General features: G+C 44.4%; 1 protein-coding gene across 1 annotated transcript in view; it reads left to right on the plus strand.

Annotated features, from left to right (window-relative positions):
• Positions 1 to 21,858, plus strand: part of LOC311119686 (arf-GAP with coiled-coil, ANK repeat and PH domain-containing protein 3-like) — a gene marked incomplete at both ends in the record, with an annotated part of 76,488 nt that overhangs the window by 8,970 nt on the left and 45,660 nt on the right. Inside the window, 3 exons of the mRNA XM_084194353.1 lie at positions 1,495 to 1,552; positions 14,059 to 14,178; positions 21,566 to 21,619. Of these exons, the coding sequence (XP_084050479.1) occupies positions 1,495 to 1,552; positions 14,059 to 14,178; positions 21,566 to 21,619 (232 nt within the window). The remainder of the gene's footprint in view (positions 1 to 1,494; positions 1,553 to 14,058; positions 14,179 to 21,565; positions 21,620 to 21,858) is intronic.

A 21,858-nucleotide genomic window follows, 5' to 3' on the forward strand; every position in this document is an offset into this window, starting at 1 on the left:
CACACACACACACACACACACACACACACACACACACACACACACACACACACACACACACACACACACACACACACACACACACACACACACACACACACACACACACACACACACACACACACACAGAACAAACTCAGTCAGTGTGTCCTACAGACAGCCAGGGGGCACAGGGGCATTAGACTGACCAATCACGTTAGCCGCAAAAGTCTGCTACCACCCCACCACCGTGTTTAGTCTATATGTCTGTCACCATAACATCTCAACAACATACATCTCTGCAGAAAGACAACATGCAGTACTAAACAATCTATTCCACAACAGGTTGGTCAAAACAAGCATAGTGATTGGTTATGAGTTGCATTCTAAGCCATACTTAAAAAAAACATGTTTAGCACGGGTAAATCTATGACGCAAAAATGGGCATCTTGTTTTCTGTTCCGTCTGAGAAATCGCAACGCATCCAGTGTCCCATCAGCTCAGTCAGCCAATTCATTAACTTGATCTCCGCTGTAAAAAGCATCTAGACATTATTTCCCATTGCTTGTAGCCTAACATTTGGTTTGCATCAACAGGGGGGTTTGTACAAACGTTGCTGTCCGTCTCTCGACATTTGCAACATTGTTTAAATATTGAAATTTGATCTCCACTGTCCTATTGAGAATTAACATGTCAGGACGAGACGGACATCTTTTCTCAGCCAGTCGAAATCATGAATCAGCATCATTTTATGGATAAACACCACCGGTCAAAAGTTATAGAACACCTACTCATTCAAGGGTTACATTGTAGAATAATAGTGAAGACATCAAAACTATGAAATAACACATACGGAATCATGTAGTAACCAAAAAAGTGTTAAACAAATCAAAATATATTTTAGATTCTTCAAATAGCCACCCTTTGCCTTGATGACATCTTTGCTCACTCTTGGCATTCTCTCAACCAGCTTCACCTGGAATGCTTTTCCAACAGTCTTGAAGGAGCTCCCACATATGCTGAGCACTTGTTGGCTTCTTTTCCTTCACTCTGTGATCCGACTCATCCCAAACCATCTCAATTTGGTTGAGGTTGGGGGATTGTGGAGGCCAGGTCATCTGATGCAGCACTCCATCACTATCCTTCTTGGTAAAATATCCCTTAAACAGCCTGGATGTTTGTTGGGTCATTGTCCTGTTGAAAAACAAATGATAGTCCCATTTAGCCCAAACCAGATGGGATGTCGTATCACTGCAGAATGTTGTGGAAGCATGCTGGTTAAGTGTGCCTTGAATGCTAAATAAATCACAGACAGTGTCACCAGCAAAGCACCCCCACAACATAACACCTCCTCCTCCATGCTTTACGGTGAGAAATACACATGCGGAGATCATGAGAGTCGATCTGACGGTGGCTTTCCCTCTGTGCTACTCCCGCTCCTCTCCTCTCTCCCCTGATCATAGATCTGTATGACGCTGACCTGTCTGTCTGTCTGTTTGTCTTGTGTTTCTGCAGGGCGGGCATCAATGAGGTGGAGACGGATGTGGTGGAGATCGAAGCTAAACTAGATAAGGTACTGGAATAACGTCTCTGACCCTGTCTCTGTCTCTGTCTCTGTCTCTGACCCTGTCTCTGTCTCTGTCCCTGTCTCTGACCCTGCCCCTGTCTCTGACCCTGTCTCTGTCTCTGTCTCTGTTTCTGTCTCTGTCTCTGTCTATGTCCCTGTCTCTGTCTATGTCTCTGTCTCTGTCTCTGACCCTGTCTCTGTCTCTGTCTCTGTCTCTGTCTCTGTCTCTGTCTCTGACCCTGTCTCTGTCTCTGTCCCTGTCTCTGACCCTGCCCCTGTCTCTGACCCTGTCTCTGTCTCTGTCTCTGTTTCTGTCTCTGTCTCTGTCTCTGTTTCTGTTTCTGTTTCTGTCTCTGTCTCTGTCTCTGTCTCTCTCTCTGACCCTGTCTCTTTCTCTGTCTCTGACCCTGTCTCTGTCTCTGTCTCTGACCCTGTCCTTGACCCTGTCCCTGTCTCTGTCTCTGTCTATGTCTCTGCCTCTGTCTCTGACCCTGTCCCTGTCTCTGTCTCTGTCTCTGTCTCTGTCTCTGACTCTGTCTCTGTCTCTGTCTCTGTCTCTGACCCTGTCCCTGTCTCTGTCTATGTCTCTGCCTCTGTCTCTGACCCTGTCCCTGTCTCTATCTCTGTCTCTGTCTCTGTCTCTGTCTCTGTCTCTGTCTCTGTCTCTGCCTCTGTCTCTGACCTTGTCCCTGTCTGTCTCTGTCTCTGTCTCTGTCTCTGTCTCTGTCTCTGACCCTGCCTCTGACCCTGTCTCTGTCTCTGACCCTGTCTCTGTCTCTGTCTCTGTCTCTGTCTCTGTCCATGTCTCTGTCTCTGTCTCTGTCTCTGACCATGTCTATGTCTATGTCTCTGACCCTGTCTCTGTATCTGACCCTTTCTCTGACCCTGTCTCTGTCTCTGACTCTGTCTCTGACCCTGTCTCTGACCCTGTCTCTGCCTCTGTCTCTGACCCTGTCTCTGTCTCTGTCTCTGTCCCTATCTCTGTCTCTGTCTCTGTCTCTGTCTGTCTCTGACCCTGTCTATGTCTATGGCTATGTCTCTGACCCTGTCTCTGTCTCTGTCTCTGTCTCTGACCCTGTCTCTGTCTATGTCTCTGACCCTGTCTCTGTCTCTATCCCTGTCTCTCTCTGTCTCTGTCTCTGTCTCTGTCCCTGTCTCTGACCCTGTCTCTGTCTCTGTCTCTGTCTCTGTCTCTGACCATGTCTATGTCTATGTCTATATCTCTGACCCTGTCTCTGTCTCTGACCCTGTCTCTGACCCTGTCTCTGTCTCTGACTCTGTCTCTGACCCTGTCTCTGTCTCTGTCTCTGCCTCTGTCTCTGACCCTGTCTCTGTCTCTGTCTCTGTCTCTGTCTCTGTCCCTGTCTCTGTCTCTGTCTCTGCCTCTGTCTCTGTCTCTGTCTCTGTCTCTGACCCTGTCTCTGTCTCTGTCTCTGTCCCTATCTCTGTCTCTGTCTCTGTCTCTGTCTCTGTCTCTGTCTCTGTCTCTGTCTCTGACCCTGTCTATGTCTATGTCTATGTCTCTGACCCTGTCTCTGACCCTGTCTCTGACCCTGTCTCTGACCCTGTCTCTGTCTCTGTCCCTGTCTCTGTCTCTGACCCTGTCTCTGTCTATGTCTCTGACCCTGTCTCTGTCTCTGTCCCTGTCTCTCTCTGTCTCTGTCTCTGTCTCTGTCTCTGTCCCTGTCCCTGTCCCTGTCCCTGTCCCTGTCCCTGTCCCTGACCCTGTCTCTGTCTCTGTCTCTGTCTCTGTCTCTCTCTGTCTCTGTCTCTGTCTCTGTCTCTGACCCTGCCTCTGTCTCTGTCTCTGACCCTGTCTCTGTCTCTGTCTCTGTCTCTGTCTCTGTCTCTCTGTCCCTGTGTCCCTGTGTCCCTGTCCCTGTCCCTGTCCCTGTCTCCCGGTCTATTCATGTATTCATGGACCACGCTCAACAACCTTCAGTACAGAGTGTATTAATGGACCACGCTCAACAACCTTCAGTGCTGGCCATTCTGTTGGTTTAGTTGGTTAGTTAGAGCATAGTGCTGCTGGCCATTCTGTTGGTTTAGTTGGTTAGTTAGAGCATAGTGCTGCTGGCCATACTGGTGGTTTAGTTGGTTAGTTAGAGCATAGTGCTGCTGGCCATACTGGTGGTTCAGTTGGTTAGTTAGAGCATAGTGCTGCTGGCCATACTGGTGGTTTAGTTGGTTAGTTAGAGCATAGTGCTGCTGGCCATACTGGTGGTTTAGTTGGTTAGTTAGAGCATAGTGCTGCTGGCCATACTGGTGGTTTAGTTGGTTAGTTAGAGCATAGTGCTGCTGGCCATACTGGTGGTTCAGTTGGTTAGTTAGAGCATAGTGCTGCTGGCCATACTGGTGGTTTAGTTGGTTAGTTAGAGCATAGTGCTGCTGGCCATACTGGTGGTTTAGTTGGTTAGTTAGAGCATAGTGCTGCTGGCCATACTGGTGGTTTAGTTGGTTAGTTAGAGCATAGTGCTGCTGGCCATACTGGTGGTTTAGTTGGTTAGTTAGAGCATAGTGCTGCTGGCCATACTGGTGGTTTAGTTGGTTAGTTAGAGCATAGTGCTGCTGGCCATACTGGTGGTTTAGTTGGTTAGTTAGAGCATAGTGCTGCTGGCCATACTGGTGGTTTAGTTGGTTAGTTAGAGCATAGTGCTGCTGGCCATACTGGTGGTTTAGTTGGTTAGTTAGAGCATAGTGCTGCTGGCCATACTGGTGGTTTAGTTGGTTAGTTAGAGCATAGTGCTGCTGGCCATACTGGTGGTTTAGTTGGTTAGTTAGAGCATAGTGCTGCTGGCCATACTGGTGGTTTAGTTGGTTAGTTAGAGCATAGTGCTGCTGGCCATACTGGTGGTTTAGTTGGTTAGTTAGAGCATAGTGCTGCTGGCCATACTGGTGGTTTAGTTGGTTAGTTAGAGCATAGTGCTGCTGGCCATACTGGTGGTTTAGTTGGTTAGTTAGAGCATAGTGCTGCTGGCCATTCTGGTGGTTTAGTTGGTTAGTTAGAGCATAGTGCTGCTGGCCATAGAGCATGTTCCATAATGTTCTGCCCTACTGATCCCAACCCACCAACATTGTCCTTGTCCCCATCTGCCCCCTCCGGCACTATTTCAGCTCCAGGGATCATGACCCCTAACCTTAAACCCCATCCATGAGTGTGACCTTCCACTGGGGACAGACAGAAGGGTCACCATCAGTGTGATTGGCTCTGTTTTAACAGGAGTCCTTTCAGTCATGTTTTAGGAGGTGAGTTGAGCTCCTTCCCATGGTCAACTCCAGTGGTGTAGTGGAGGAAAAAACGCAAATAAAAGCAGTTTACACACTTGTTTAAAAAAAAAATTATGCGAGGGTTTTCCTTTTTGCGGAAAAATTTATTGAAAGAATAGAGAGCGTTCATTTATTCAGCGCAAACAGCGATCAGAGTTTACCCACCTATTTTTGTACCACTCCATCACTGGTCAACTCCCATAGTTAGTCTACGCCCCCAGCCAGCCAGACCTACACTCTCTCTCCCTGTGGTAGTAGGAGGTGCTTGGTCTTGGGAGGCTACAGATGCCGTATCTTCATTTGATCATCCTGTTGTTGCAGGAATTTTCCTTCACAGCAGGAAATGCAAACATGCAGCGTATTCAAGGATTAAAAAGGCTTCTGAAGTTTGTAGTTTCCACTTTAACATTTCAGACTGCCCTAATGAAAAATGTATCAACACCTACAAATTTTTTTTCCATTAATTATGATCCACATAATAAGTCACATTTCCTGTTGCTGCAGGATTAATATCCTGCTGTGAGAAACTGGGTCAAATTAAGATACGACATCTGTAGTAGTAGTAGTAGTAGTAGTAGTAGCAGTAGTAGTAGCAGTAGTAGAAGTAGTAGTAGTAGCAGTAGTAGTAGTAGTAGCAGCAGTAGTAGTAGTAGTAGCAGCAGTAGTAGTGGTAATAGTAGCAGTAGTAGTAATAGTAGCAGTAGTAGTAGTAGTAGTAGCAGTAGTAGTAGTAGTAGTAGCAGCAGTAGTAGTAGTAGTAGTAGCAGCAGTAGTAGTAGTAATAGTAGCAGTAGTAGTAATAGTAGCAGTAGAAGTAATAGTAGCAGTAGTAGTAGTAGCAGTAGTAGTGGTAATAGTAGTAGTAGTAGTAGTAACAATAGTAGTAGTAGTAGTAGCAGTACTACTAGCAGTAAGCTCCCAGTAATGTAGTGGTTCCCATTAAAAGTGATGGTTAAGCTCCCAGTAATGTAGCGGTTCCCATTAAAAGTGATGGTTAAGCTCCCAGTAATGTAGTGGTTCCCATTAAAAGTGATGGTTAAGCTCCCAGTAAAGTAAACGTTTCCTATTAAAAGTGATGGTTAAGCTCCCAGTAATGTAGTGGTTCCCATTAAAAGTGATGGTTAAGCTTCCAGTAATGTAGTGGTTCCCATTAAAAGTGATGGTTAAGCTCCCAGTAATGTAGCGGTTCCCATTAAAAGTGATGGTTAATCTCCCAGTAATGTAGCGGTTCCCATTAAAAGTGATGGTTAAGCTCCCAGTAATGTAGCGGTTCCCATTAAAAGTGATGGTTAAGCTCCCAGTAATGTAGTGGTTCCCATTAAAAGTGATGGTTAAGCTCCCAGTAATGTAGCGGTTCCCATTAAAAGTGATGGTTAAGCTCCCAGTAATGTAGTAGTTCCCATTAAAAGTGATGGTTAAGCTCCCAGTAATGTAGTGGTTCCCATTAAAAGTGATGGTTCCTCTCAAAAATTCCTCTCAAAAATTTTAGAAAAAGCTGTTGCGCAGCAACTCACTGCCTTTCTGAAGACAAACAATGTATACGAAATGCTTCAGTCTGGTTTTAGACCCCATCATAGCACTGAGACTGCACTTGTGAAGGTGGTAAATGACCTTTTAATGGCGTCAGACCGAGGCTCTGCATCTGTCCTCGTGCTACTAGACCTTAGTGCTGCCTTTGACACCATCGATCACCACATTCTTTTGGAGAGACTGGAAACCCAAATTGGTCTACACGGACAAGTTCTGGCCTGGTTTAGATCCTACCTGTCGGAAAGATATCAGTTTGTCTCTGTGAATGGTCTGTCCTCCGACAAATCAACTGTACATTTCGGTGTTCCTCAAGGTTCCGTTTTAGGACCACTATTGTTTTCACTATATATTTTACCTCTTGGGGATGTTATTCGAAAACATAATGTTAACTTTCACTGCTATGCGGATGACACACAGCTGTACATTTCAATGAAACATGGTGAAGCCCCAAAATTGCCCTCGCTAGAAGCCTGTGTTTCAGACATAAGGAAGTGGATGGCTGAAAACTTTTTACTTTTAAACTCGGACAAAACAGAGATGCTTGTTCTAGGTCCCAAGAAACAAAGAGATCTTCTGTTAAATCTGACAATTCATCTAGATGGTTGTAAAGTCGTCTCAAATAAAACTGTGAAGGACCTCGGTGTTACTCTTGACCCTGATCTCTCTTTTGACGAACATATCAAGACTGTTTCAAGGACAGCTTTTTTCCATCTACGTAACATTGCAAAAATCAGAAATTTTCTGTCCAAAAATGATGCAGAAAAATTAATCCATGCATTTGTTACTTCTAGGTTAGACTACTGCAATGCTCTATTTTCCGGCTACCCGGATAAAGCACTAAATAAACTTCAGTTAGTGCTAAATACGGCTGCTAGAATCCTGACTAGAACCAAGAAATTTGATCATATTACTCCAGTGCTAGCTTCCCTACACTGGCTTCCTGTTAAGGCAAGGGCTGATTTCAAGGTTTTACTGTTAACCTATAAAGCGTTACATGGGCTTGCTCCTACCTATCTTTCCGAGTTGGTCCTGCCGTACATACCAATACGTACGCTACGGTCACAAGACGCAGGCCTCCTAATTGTCCCTAGAATTTCTAAGCAAACAGCGGGAGGCAGGGCTTTCTCCTATAGATCTCCATTTTTATGGAACAGTCTGCCTACCCATGTGAGAGACGCAGACTCGGTCTCAACCTTTAAGTCTTTACTGAAGACTTATCTCTTCAGTAGGTCATATGATTGAGTGTAGTCTGGCCCAGGAGTGTGAAGGTGAACGGAAAGGCTGGAGCAACGAACAGCCCTTGCTGTCTCTGCCGGGCCGGTTCCCCTCTCCACTGGGGTTCTCTGCCTCTAACCCTGTTGCAGGGGCTGAGTCACTGGCTTGCTAGTGCTCTTTCATGCCGTCCCTGGGAGGGGTGCGTCACTTGAGTGGGTTGAGTTACTGACGTGATCTTCCTGTCTGGGTTGGCGCCCCCCCCTTGGTTTGTGCTGTGGTGGAGACCTCTGTGGGCTATACTCGGCCTTGTCTCAGGATTGTAAGTTGGTGGTTGGGGATATCCCTCTAGTGGTGCGGGGGCTGTGCTTTGGCGGAGTGGGTGGGGTTATATCCTTCCTGTTTGGCCCTGTCCGGGGGTTTCTTCGGATGGGGCCACAGTGTCTCCGGACCGCTCCTGTCTCAGCCTCCAGTATTTATGCTGCAGTAGTTTATGTGTCGGGGGGCTGGGGTTAGTTGGTTATACCTGGAGTACTTCTCCTGTCTTATCCAGTGTCCTGTGTGAATTTAAGTATGCTCTCTCTAATTCTCTCGTTCTCTCTTTCTCTCTGAGAACCTGAGCCCTAGGACCATACGTCAGGACTACCGGGCATGATGACACCTTGCTGTCCCCAGTCCGCCTGGCCTTGCTGCTATTCCAGTTTCAACTGTTCTGCCTGTGGCTACGAAACCCCTACCTGTCCCAGACCTGCTGTTTTCAACTCTTTAATGATCGGCTATGAAAAGCCAACTGAGAGACCTGAGCCCTAGGACCATACGTCGGGACTACCGGCCGTGGTGACTCCTTGCTGTCCCCAGTCCGCCTGGCCTTGCTGCTATTCCAGTTTCAACTGTTCTGCCTGCGGTTATGGAACCCCTACCTGTCCCAGACCTGCTGTTTTCAACTCTTAATGATCGGCTATGAAAAGCCAACTGAGATTTATTCCTGATTATTATTTGACCATGCTTGTCACTTATGAACATTTTTGAACATCTTGGCATGGTTCTGTTATAATCTCCACCCGGCACAGCCAGAAAAGGACTGGCCACCCCTCATAGCCTGGTTCCTCTCTAGGTTTCTTCCTAGGCTTTCGCCTTTCTAGGGAGTTTTTCCTAGCCACCGTGCTTCTACACCTGCATTACTAGCTGTTTGGGGTTTTAGGCTGGGTTTCTGTACAGCACTTCGAGATATTAGCTGATGTAAGAAGGGCTATATAAAATAAAATTGATTGATTGAAATTGATTGATGGTTAAGCTCCCAGTAATGTAGTGGTTCCCATTAAAAGTGATGGTTAAGCTCCCAGTAATGTAGTAGTTCCCATTAAAAGTGATGGTTAAGCTCCCAGTAATGTAGTGGTTCCCATTAAAAGTGATGGTTAAGCTCCCAGTAAAGTAGCAGTTCCCATTAAAAGTGATGGTTAAGCTCCCAGTAAAGTAGCAGTTCCCATTAAAAGTGATGGTTAAGCTCCCAGTAAAGTAGCAGTTCCCATTAAAAGTGATGGTTAAGCTCCCAGTAATGTAGTGGTTCCCATTAAAAGTGATGGTTAAGCTCCCAGTAATGTAGTGGTTCCCATTAAAAGTGATGGTTAAGCTCCCAGTAATGTAGTGGTTCCCATTAAAAGTGATGGTTAAGCTCCCAGTAATGTAGTGGTTCCCATTAAAAGTGATGGTTTGGCTCCCAGTAATGTAGTGGTTCCCATTAAAAGTGATGGTTAAGCTCCCAGTAATGTAGCGGTTCCCATTAAAAGTGATGGTTAAGCTCCCAGTAAAGTAAAGGTTTCCCATTAAAAGTGATGGTTAAGCTCCCAGTAAAGTAAAAGTTTCCTATTAAAAAGAATGGTTAAGCTCCCAGTAATGTAGTGGTTCCCATTAAAAGTGATGGTTAAGCTTCCAGTAATGTAGCGGTTCCCATTAAAAGTGATGGTTAAGCTCCCAGTAATGTAGTGGTTCCCATTAAAAGTGATGGTTACGCTCCCAGTAATGTAGTGGTTCCCATTAAAAGTGATGGTTAAGCTCCCAGTAATGTAGCGGTTCCCATTAAAAGTGATGGTTAAGCTCCCAGTAAAGTAAAGGTTTCCCATTAAAAGTGATGGTTAAGCTCCCAGTAAAGTAGCAGTTCCCATTAAAAGTGATGGTTAAGCTCCCAGTAAAGTAAACGTTTCCTATTAAAAGTGATGGTTAAGCTCCCAGTAATGTAGTGGTTCCCATTAAAAGTGATGGTTAGGCTTCTGAGTGCCTCCATAGCCTGGAACAGTCTGCACCTGGGTTGTGGCAATACACCACACCAGTGGCGATTTTAGCACGTAAATCTTGGTGGGGCAAACAAACAAACAAATTGGGGGATGCATGCCAGCAAAACCACTACACTACACAACACTAAACAATACATTAATTGCACTATAACGGTGCCCACAAACTGTTAGGGCCTACATAAAGCTGTCCCAACAGCAGATTCCCAACACCTTACCACCGCTACACCTGGCTATCAGCGGAGCCTTGTCTGGCAGCGAAACAGTTCATTCAGCCTCATTTACCGCCTTTTTAAAAAATATAGCTGATATGGCTGACTTGCTTAAACAAATGTGGTGTCTACTGACAATTGAGATGTACAAACTATGGTATAAGAGGACGTCAAGCGGATAAGAGGCAATCCGTAATTTCGATTAAGACATTAATGAGCGATCTAGGACAGCCGTAGTCAATAACTATTTGTTCAGCACTTTTGAAATGTACAGCGACAGAATTCAGAACATGGGCCGTTCTGACAGTGTTCTCCCTGTACACCAAGTCAGAACCGTAGGATAAATAAAGGGGGCATATGAGCAGACAATGAAAGCTCTTACAATATTCGATGATGACATTTAAAAACAGGCTATAGGCTACATGTGCACCACCAAGTCAGAACAGTAGGCTAAGTTATGAGGGGAAAATATACCAAATTATTAGGGTGAGGCACATGGGCTCCTAACAGCTTACTACATTTACATTACATTTTAGTCATTTAGCAGACGCTCTTATCCAGAGCGACTTACAGGAGCAATTAGGGTTAAGTGCCTTGCTCAAGGGCACATTTACGTCATTTAGCAGACGCTCTAGTCCAGAGCGACTCACAGATTGATGCATTCACCCTATAGCCAGTGGGATAACCACTTTACAATTTTTTTTTTTGGGGTGGGGGGGGGGGGGGGTAGAAGGATTACTTTATCCTATCCCAGGTATTCCTTAAAGAGGTGGGGTTTCAAATGTCTCCGGAAGGTGGTGAGCGACTCCGCTGTGTGTGTGTGGGGGGGGGGGGTAGAAGGATTACTTTATCCTATCCCAGGTATTCCTTAAAGAGGTGGGGTTTCAAATGTCTCCGGGAGGTGGTGAGTGACTCAGCTGTGGGGTGGGGTGGGGTGGGGTGGGGTGGGGGGGGGGGTAGAAGGATTACTTTATCCTATCCCAGGTATTCCTTAAAGAGGTGGGGTTTCAAATGTCTCCGGAAGGTGGTGAGCGACTCCGCTGTGTGTGTGGGGGGGGGGTAGAAGGATTGCTTTATCCTATCCCAGGTATTCCTTAAAGAGGTGGGGTTTCAAATGTCTCCGGAAGGTGGTGAGTGACTCCGCTGTCCTGGCGTCGTGAGGGAGCTTGTTCCACCATTGGGGTGCCAGAGCAGCGAACAGTTTTGACTGGGTTGAGCGGGAACTATGCTTCCGCAGAGGAAGGGGAGCCAGCAGGCCAGAGGTGGATGAACGCAATGCCCTCGTTTGGGTGTAGGGACTGATCAGAGCCCGAAGGTACAGAGGTGCCGTTCCCCTCGCTGCTCCAAAGGCAAGCACCATGGTCTTGTAACGGATGCGAGCTTCAACTGGAAGCCAGTGGAGTGTGCGGAGGAGGGGGGTGACGTGAGAGAACTTGGGAAGGTTGAACACCAGACGGGCTGCGGCATTCTGGATGAGTTGTAGGGGTTTAATGGCACATGCAGGGAGGCCAGCCAACAGCGAGTTGCAGTAATCCAGACGGGAGATGACAAGTGCCTGGATTAGGACCTGTGCCGCTTCCTGTGTAAGGCAGGGTCGTACTCTCCGAATGTTGTAGAGCATGAACCTGCAGGAGCGGGTCACCGCCTTGATGTTAGCGGAGAACGACAGGGTGTTGTCCAGGGTCACGCCAAGGCTCTTCGCACTCTGGGAGGAGGACACAACGGAGTTGTCAACCGTGATGGCGAGATCATGGAACGGGCAGTCCTTCCCCGGGAGGAAGAGCAGCTCCGTCTTGCCAGGGTTCAGCTTGAGGTGGTGATCCGTCATCCATACTGATATGTCTGCCAGACATGCAGAGATGCGATTCGCCACCTGGTTATCAGAAGGGGGAAAGGAGAAGATTAGTTGTGTATCGTCAGCGTAGCTATGATAGGAGAGGCCGTGTGAGGATATGACAGAGCCAAGTGACTTGGTGTATAGGGAGAAAAGGAGAGGGCCTAGAACTGAGCCCTGGGGGACACCAGTGGTGAGAGCACGTGGTGCGGAGACAGCTTCTCGCCACGCCACTTGGTAGGAGCGACCGGTCAGGTAGGACGCAATCCAGGAGTGAGCCGCGCCGGAGATGCCCAGCTCGGAGAGGGTGGAGAGGAGGATCTGATGGTTCACAGTATCAAAGGCAGCAGACAGGTCTAGAAGGACAAGAGCAGAGGAGAGAGACTACACAACATACACTTAGTATTACTTTCTTAGCTACAGTATACATATCTCCCTGGCATATTACATCATTTATGCAGCAGCATACAAAACATTTTTGGACTCACCTTGTTGTGCTGTGCTCACTTGAACAGGAAGGTGCTTCGTGGGCAAATTTTGTCATCAAACTTTGTCATCACAGTCTGGATTTATGGCGCTTTCAACACAACTGGGAACTCGGAAAAAAACAAGGTCAAATCATGATGACGTCAGTGATCTTCAGGTCATAGCTCTAGAAAGAGGCCCGATTGACAGCATGGCCAATGTTGAATGTTTATAATTTTAAGCGTGTAAAGGAGACCCTTAAACCCAGACTTGGGACCACACAGCCACACCACTGAATAGCAGGCTAGTGATTGCTTTGCAATGCTTGCAGTTAGCCACTAATTCCTTCCAAACCACTCGTTGTTGAATTTGTGATTTCCAACTTGTTGCGTAATGTTTATGTCCAATGGCCAATGAGCACCGATACGTTTAATCTATAAGTTCTCTTAATTACTTCATATGGCAAGGATTCAAAAGCATTTGCCAGTAGATTGTCGACTTGATTCATGATGATGACTGCTAGCTTGCTAGCTAAGATTTTGAAAGTATGATGTTGCATGATCAGTCCAATCAAAGCTACTGTAGATTTGATGTCATTTTATCTGTGGCCAATGACCTTGAGCTTTCTTGGATGGGCACTTCTAATGTAACTCTATGGCAGCACCCAAGGGGCTTGAATATTCGAGCTCTACCCTTAGATTTGGTGGTGACGTAGTGTCCCCATGAGTGACAGAACACTGAGCCAATCACGGCGAAACTAGAGAACATTACCCAATCACGGCGCAACTAGAGAACATTACCAACCCCTACGCTCCAAATTTTCCACCACCACAGAAAGCACTGAGCTAGGCTGAAACACCTGCATTTTGGAGCTGCCTTACTCAAGAAACCAAGAAAGAGACCTTTCTTTACTCAAAGATTTTTTAATTTTAATTTTTACATTGTTTGCAAACTGATATGTGACACGTATTAATGCATAGTTTTTTGGGGGTCACTGTACCCCCCTTTCGCCCAAGGCTAATTTGAATTGAATAATTACAAAAAATGCTCAACTATCACTTTTCAATCTCTATCCAATAATGTCACCAACTCACCAAGCTTCTCAACACATAGTACCCCCCCATAATGCTCTGCGGCACAACCCCAATACAACACACTAGGTTCATTCTCTGATCCTAATCCTATGATTGGATGGACATGTCAGTTCATACTGCAAAAGCTTTGATTGGTTGGAGGTCGTCCTCCGGAAGTGGTCATAATTACCATGTAGGTCTATGGAAGGGGGTGAGGCCTACGAGCCTCCTAGGTTTTGTATTGAGGTCAATGTACCCAGAGTAGGACAGAAGCTAGCTGTCCTCCGGCTACACCATGGTGCTACCCTACAGAGTGCTGCTGAGGCTACTGTAGACCTTCATTGCAAAACAGTGTGTTTTAATCAATTATTTGGTGACATATGAATATAATTTAGTATAGTTTTCTCTAAAAAGGATACCTTTTTTAGTGTTTCACTATTTAATTTTTATGACATTACACTGAGGAGGATGGTCCTCCCCTTCCTCCTCTGAGGAGCATCCACTGACTCAAACTGGATAAAGGTTCAGTAACTCAAACGTACATCTCTCTCTCTCTCTCTCTCTCTCTCTCTCTCTCTCTCTCTCTCTCTCTCTCTCTCTCTCTCTCTCTCTCTCTCTCTCTCTCTCCTAGCTGGTGAAGTTATGTAGTGGTATGATCGAGGCGGGCAGGGCGTACGTAAGCGCCAACAAGCTGTTTGTCAACGGCATCAAAGACCTGTCTCAGCAGTGCAGGAAGGAGGAAATGATCTCTGTAAGTACACTGTTATTACACTGTTATTACACTGTTATTACACTGTTACACTGCTATTACTCTACTGTTACACCGCTGTTACACTGTTATTACACTGTTATTACACTATTATTTCACTGCTGTTACACTGTTGTTACACTGTTAATACACTGCTAGTACACTGTTAATACACTGCTAGTACACTGTTAGTACACTGCTTTTACACTGTTATTACACTGTTATTACTTAGTAATATAAGTTATTATTTTCAGTAGATTTGACCAGAAAAGTTATTATCAATCTATCATTGAGTTGGACGTGCATTTAGGGCAGTATTCTTACTTGTGATGGGGTGTGCTGAATTTAGGGGAGAGCAGGGGTAATGGTAACACCTTGAATTTCTTCAATAAGAAACAAGCTAGAGGGATGAAACTCACACAGTATATGCTTGGGATGGCCACGGTCATTTGAATATTCGTATATCCGAACGGACGTTAGTATTCAATTACTTGGGAGAGTATTCATATAAATAAAAAAATAAGCATTTGGGGGGGGTGTAAAAGGCTTTGTCTAAAATTAAATTAAATGATCTATGTGAGATTTCTACATTGGCCTACAAGGAAAGACCATGACAATCTACATTTGAATAAAACAACAGTTTGATGACAGTTTTTATGAGTCCACTATGGCTGTTGCGGTGACCGTATTACCGCCACACCGGCGATCACGACTCATGAAGGCAGTCAAATTCCACATGTCATGGTAATTAGTCTTCTCCAAGCTCTGATGCTGCTATTAGTCATTAGTAGCCTACAAAACGTGCTAACTGCCTGGTACTCAGCACTCTATTGTCCCTTTAATCACTCTGTCATCAATGCAAATGTTTTCGAAAATCTAATCAAACACTTCATGAGAGCCCATGAGCTCATGTTGCGCAACATTTCTATAGGCTATGTAATTGCGGGGAAAAACTGAGTGATGGCCACTAATAAAAAGACGAGGATCCCATCAGCTTTCTATAGGCTAGGCCTACTCATCCCAAACCATCTCAATTGGGTTGAGGTCTTGGGATTGTGGAGGCCAGGTCATCTGATGCAGCACTCCATCACTCTCCTTCTTGGTAAAATAGCCCTTACACAGCCTGGAGGTGTGTTGGGTCATTGTCCTGTTGAAAAACAAATGATAGTCCCACTAAGCCCAAACCAGATTGGATGGTGTATCGCTGCAGAATCCTGTGGTAGCCATGCTGGTTAAGTGTGCCTTGAATTCTAAATAAATCACAGACAGTGTCACCAGCAAAGTACCCTCACACCATAACACCTCCTCCTCCATGCTTTACGGTGGGAAATACACATGCGGAGATCATCCGTTCACCCACACCGCGTCTCACAAAGGCAAAGGGTGGCTATTTGAAGAATCTCAAATAGAAAATATATTTTGATTTGTTTAACACTTCTTTTGGTTACTACATGATTCGATATGTTGTTATTGCACAGTTTCGATGTCTTCACTATTATTCTACAATGTAAAAAAAGTATATATATGTGTGTTTGTTTGTTAGTTAGCTAGCTAGCTATACAAACAAGTTAAAACTGCACACCTCTGAGAACAAGCCATCTGGACCAGTTTACAGCTAATTATGCTAGTTAGCTAGCTAAATCAAGGGCGAGGGGGTGTGAGAGAAACATCTCCACACAGACGCCCTTTCAATTACTGACTGGGAACATTTTTACATGACAACAGGCACTACCAGATGGATAGATCAGTGGTTCCCAAACTGTGTGGCGCGCCCCCCTAGGGGAGGCGCAAGGGGTCGGCAGAGGGGCCGACCGGGGTCTCAATTTACTGTTGCTAGTCGTAATAGTAGAATGCACAAGGTGCAATTTCGAAATTGGGTAGTGTATCGTTAGTTTTCCACTTGTCACTGCAGACCTTAGAGAACTATTTATAACTTGTCCGAAATTTCCAGATCAACTAGCCCATGTCAGCTAACGTTTCTTAGCTAGGTTTCTTTGCCCATAGATTTTGTTGTAATGTTTGAGTAACTCAAATATCACATAAATACACATTAGACAAAATGTATAGAATTGCAATAAAATGAGCTTAAAACTGCAAAATGTTCTCTGCTCCCCATGATAAAATGTGTAGAATTGCAGGAAATAATCTTGAAACCTGCAAAATGTTCTCTCTGCCAACAAGAAGGGTGTGAACAATTTGTGTCATGAACAGTGCTTGTGCCCATAGAAATAGATGTGGTGCGCGCAGGGGCGCGGGATGTTCCCCAATGCTGGAAGGGGGCCTGAGTGAAAAGGTTTGGGAACCCCTGTGATAGATTACCTATGGCACCAACAAGTTTGTCCGACTAGTGCGAGTCGGTTTGGCTACGTTCTCTCTCTCTCCCTCCGTGCCACACACAGACTGTCACCGGTGGCGTGTATTCATGGATGTTAAGGGAACCCAGGCTTCCCCAAATATTTGACCAATAATTTTTTTTAAATGATACAATAATTGATATTTCGTCCCTTTACATTTAAAAAAAAATTGTTTGTCAATTCGCAAGTGGCTGAATCTCACCGGAGAAATCATCCGAGCAAGGGAAACAGCGCCCCTCTGTCTCAGTATGTGTAGCCCATGTATCTGATGCTGTCTGGACCAAAAGAGGATGACATGTTGTCACGGTAGCGTTTGATTGATTGATGCCAGCAAGCAAATACAATTAGCCAATCAGTGTTGAGCTGAGCTCAACTGTGGGTTGTCCTGGTGCAGCAAAACGCCTCCCAGAGTAGGCCAGTTTGGATTTGGCTTCACACCAATCAAATCACATCCTGAGCAAAACGTCATCATTGTCAGAAAAACGTGTCTGTTTCTGGTTTGCTTGTGTTGATGTCATGCAGTAGCTAGCTTACTCAAATGGCCCTTTCCTAAGCCATGGATGGAGATGGGGATTTGGACTTGTGGTTTTGACTTAATTCTCTGTACAGGCCAATGATTATGATGGCGATTCTGATCTAACCATAAATGTATATATTGTGCCACTGGTCTGAGACGATTGAAGTTCAATATGTAGCCTAGTTGTAGCCTAGTAGGCTCACGTTAACTAGCTAGCTAACTTAGCTGGTTCATTGTTGCCCACGTTAACTAGCTAGCTAATTTAGCTGGTTCTTTGTTGCCCACATTAACTAGCTAGCTAACTTAGCTGGTTCATTGTTGCCCACGTTAACTAGCTAGCTAACTTAGCTGGTTCATTGTTGCCCACGTTAACTAGCTAGCTAACTTAGCTGGTTCATTGTTACCCTTGCGAGGAAATTAGGCTAGCAAGCATTTTAGCTTCCTCTTCTCTCTCACCCCCACTGCCCACCCTTCTGCTGAAGCAAGCAGAGCGCAGCACAACGGCTCTCTCTCTCTCTCACGAACAAGTTTCCATTGAAGTGTTGTTGTTTTTCTGGATATCAGAAAAAATATCATGATATTATTCGAATACTGAAATCATTTCAAATGTCCATCCCTATTACATGCCCATGTAGGTTACATGCCCCTGTAGGTTCTCTCCCTGCTTGAAAAGTTACAGTAGATATCTCACTATTTGCACATTTTATGGGCACATTTTTGTTTTTTTAGGGGTGAAAGTATATATTTTTTTTTATCGGCTGTATTTTTTTATATTGCCCTGAGCATTAATGTCCAAGATTTCCAACTAGCGTCATTTTCATCACTATCTGTTGGCTAAACATTGACATCAATGACATTATTACACTATTGCTGTCTCTTGCTATGAGGTGTTGGCTGCTGGGTTGGGGGCAATTATAACGCAGTGTTACATGTGTCACGTTCGTTGAGAGACGGGTCGGACCAAGGTGCAGCGTGAAAAGCGTACATGTTTATTCACCCAATAAACATACAAACCAAAACAAGAAACAACGTAATGTGAAGTCCTCAGGCTATACGCTATACACGCCTAAACGGAACAAGATCCCACAACACACAGTAGGCAATGGGCTACCTAAGGATGATCCCCAATCAGAGACAACGAGCGACAGCTGCCTCTGATTGGGAATCACACCCGGCCAGACATAGAAATAGAACAACTAGAACGTAAACATAGAATATCTAACATAGATTTCCACACCTTGACTCAACAAACAAGAGTTTTATAGGTCAGGGCGTGACAACGTGCTAGCTGTACCTGAAGACATCCAGTCTTTGTGCTAAGCTAGCTAGCGTTATCTCACGAAACAACCTCTAACTTACTTCATATTATACACAGATACATACAAATGGTATCCACAAGATAATCATCTGACTGGGGAAGTAGATCAAATGTATTTGTTTTAGTTTTTTTTCTCCATTTGGACACTTGAAAATGAGATGGTGCATCTCGAGAGATTTTATCCTGCAAAACTTTTAAATAAAATAAATAGCTTAATTGCTAAAATCCTGAACTATCCCTTTAAAATGACCCTGAGCCAAATCATGAAAACAAATTATTTTAACTTTAAGATTGTATAAATTATACATGAATTATACAAATAGTAACTTTAAACAGCTTTGGGTAAAAGAAGTGAGTGCCAAGGAAGTTGTAAACAGATATAATCTGGGACCTTCAGACTATTCAGGTCTTTTGAGAGGAACCAAATGGCAATGCACAGACATGCACAAATATGGGTGTTACTGTAATTATTGGTTATGTGCGTAGAAATAATACTCAAATTTCTTGCAAAGTCATTACATACGTCTATGATAATATGATAATTCATGAACATTATTGTTTTTGAAGTTAAGTGAATTTTTTATTTTTTATTTTTTAGTTGTTACATTTGACCCCAGCTAATGTTACAATTGCCCCTGCCACGGGGTCAAATGTAACATGCTGACTTTTCGGATTAAAATCAATCCGATCATCTTATGTACCAACATATACAGTGGGGGAAAAAAGTATTTAGTCAGCCACCAATTGTGCAAGTTCTCCCACTTAAAAAGATGAGAGAGGCCTGTAATTTTCATCATAGGTACACGTCAACTATGACAGACAAAATGAGATAAAAAAATCAGAAAATCACATTGTAGGATTTGTAATGAATTTATTTGCAAATTATGGTGGAAAATAAGTATTTGGTCAATAACAAAAGTTTCTCAATACTTTGTTATATACCCTTTGTTGGCAATGACACAGGTCAAACGTTTTCTGTAAGTCATCACAAGGTTTTCACACACTGTTGCTGGTATTTTTGCCCATTCCTCCATGCAGATCTCCTCTAGAGCAGTGATGTTTTGGGGCTGTCGCTGGGCAACAAGGACTTTCAACTCCCTCCAAAGATTTTCTATGGGGTTGAGATCTGGAGACTGGCTAGGCCACTCCAGGACCTTGAAATGCTTCTTACGAAGCCACTCCTTCGTTGCCCGGGCGGTGTGTTTGGGATCATTGTCATGCTGAAAGACCCAGCCACGTTTCATCTTCAATGCCCTTGCTGATGGTTTTCACTCAAAATCTCACGATACATGGCCCCATTCATTCTTTCCTTTACACGGATCAGTCGTCCTGGTCCCTTTGCAGAAAAACAGCCCCAAAGCATGATGTTTCCACCCCCATGCTTCACAGTAGGTATGGTGTTGTTTGGATGCAACTCAGCATTCTTTGTCCTCCAAACACGACGAGTTGAGTTTTTACCAAAAAGTTCTATTTTGGTTTCATCTGACCATATGACATTCTCCCAATCCTCTTCTGGATCATCCAAATGCACTCTAGCAAACTTCAGACGGGCCTGGACATGTACTGGCTTAAGCAAGGGGACACGTCTGGCACTGCAGGATTTGAGTCCCTGGCGGCGTAGTGTGTTACTGATGGTAGGCTTTGTTACTTTGGTCCTAGCTCTCTGCAGGTCATTCACTAGGTCCCCCGTGTGGTTCTGGGATTTTTGCTCACCGTTCTTGTGATCATTTTGACCCCACGGGGTGAGATCTTGCGTGGAGCCCCAGATCGAGGGAGATTATCAGTGGTCTTGTATGTCTTCCATTTCCTAATAATTGCTCCCACAGCTGATTTCTTCAAACCAAGCTGCTTACCTATTGCAGATTCAGTCTTCCCAGCCTGGTGCAGGTCTACAATTTTGTTTCTGGTGTCCTTTGACAGCTCTTTGGTCTTGGCCATAGTGGAGTTTGGAATGTGACTTTCTGAGGTTTTGGACAGGTGTCTTTTATACTGATAACAAGTTCAAACAGGTGCCATTAATACAGGTAACGAGTGGAGGACAGAGGAGCCTCTTAAAGAAGAAGTTACAGGTCTGTGAGAGCCAGAAATCTTGCTTGTTTGTAGGTGACCAAATACTTATTTTCCACCATAATTTGCAAATAAATTCATTAAAAATCCTACAATGTGATTTTCTGGATTTCTTTTTCTCAATTTGTCTGTCATAGTTGACGTGTACCTATGATGAAAATTACAGGCCTCTCTCATCTTTTTAAGTGGGAGAACTTGCACAATTGGTGGCTGACCAAATACTTTTCCCCCCCACTGTAAATGGTATGAATGGAGACAGATGTTTAGCGTGACTGGCCTTGTTCAAGTGGTCTCTGAGCAACAGAATAAAAGAAAAAACATATTTACAATTGCCTCCGCTCTCACCAACATCTTCATGCAAGTAGTAATCTTCATCCCATTAGCCACGTGTCCATCCACAGTTTTTATGCGAGTAAAGTCATACCGTATAAGAAAAAAACACGACAGCTGTGATGGAAACAGGACGTTTCGGTACAGTTTTATAAATGCAGACAGATCATTTGTTCCTTTGACATGGGGGGATAGAGTTAGAGTAGAATAGAGTTAGAGTAGATGAGAGTAGAGTAGAGTTAGCGTAGAGGTAGTGTAGAGTTAGAGTTAGAGTAGATTGATAGTAGAGTAGAGAATGTCTGAAATAGAGATCATTCATCATATTCCTCTAGTCTCTACATTCCTTAACATTTCCCATCTTCAACAATAACAGTTGAAATATAAACAGCATTGTCCAGACTCAGACCCTAGCTGGTGAGATATAGACATGTTTTTCTACAGTTGGTGATAATAAGAGAGATTAATGAGAGAGATTTTAGACCTGCTTTACTGTTTCCCACCTAAATGTTTTTCAATACACTGAATTGAACTACATCCTGTACAAGCCTGCTAGCTAGCGGAATTGAATGAATCTCCGTGATTATCTGTAAGTGAACATCGGCTGATTACGGTCATGTCCCCCTGTAGCTCAGTTGGTAGAGCATGGCGCTTGCAACGCCAGGGTTATGGGTTCGTTTCCCACGGGGCGCCAGTTTGAAAATGTATGCACTCACTAATACTGTAAGTCGCTCTGGATAAGAGCGTCTGCTAAATGACTAAAATGTAAATGTAAAATGTAACCTGTAGGTCTCTCTGTGTCTCTAGGAGTGTCTGGAGAAGTGTGGGGAGAGCCTGCAGGAGATCGTCAACTACCACATGGTAAGACATATACACACACACAGACCTACAGTGCATTCGGAAAGTATTCAGACCCCTTGACTTTTTCCACATTTTGTTACGTTACAGCCTTATTCTAAAATGGATTTTTTTTAAACGATCCTCATCATAATGACAAAGCGAAACGTTTTTTTTTTTGTGTGCAAATATCAACAGTTTTTTAAATAAATACCTTATTTACATAATTATTCAGACCCTTTGCTATGAGACTCGAAATTGAG

This window comes from Coregonus lavaretus (assembly GCF_964263955.1).
Source record: "Coregonus lavaretus genome assembly, contig: HAP1_SCAFFOLD_2548, whole genome shotgun sequence".
Taxonomy (NCBI): Eukaryota; Metazoa; Chordata; class Actinopteri; order Salmoniformes; family Salmonidae; genus Coregonus; species Coregonus lavaretus.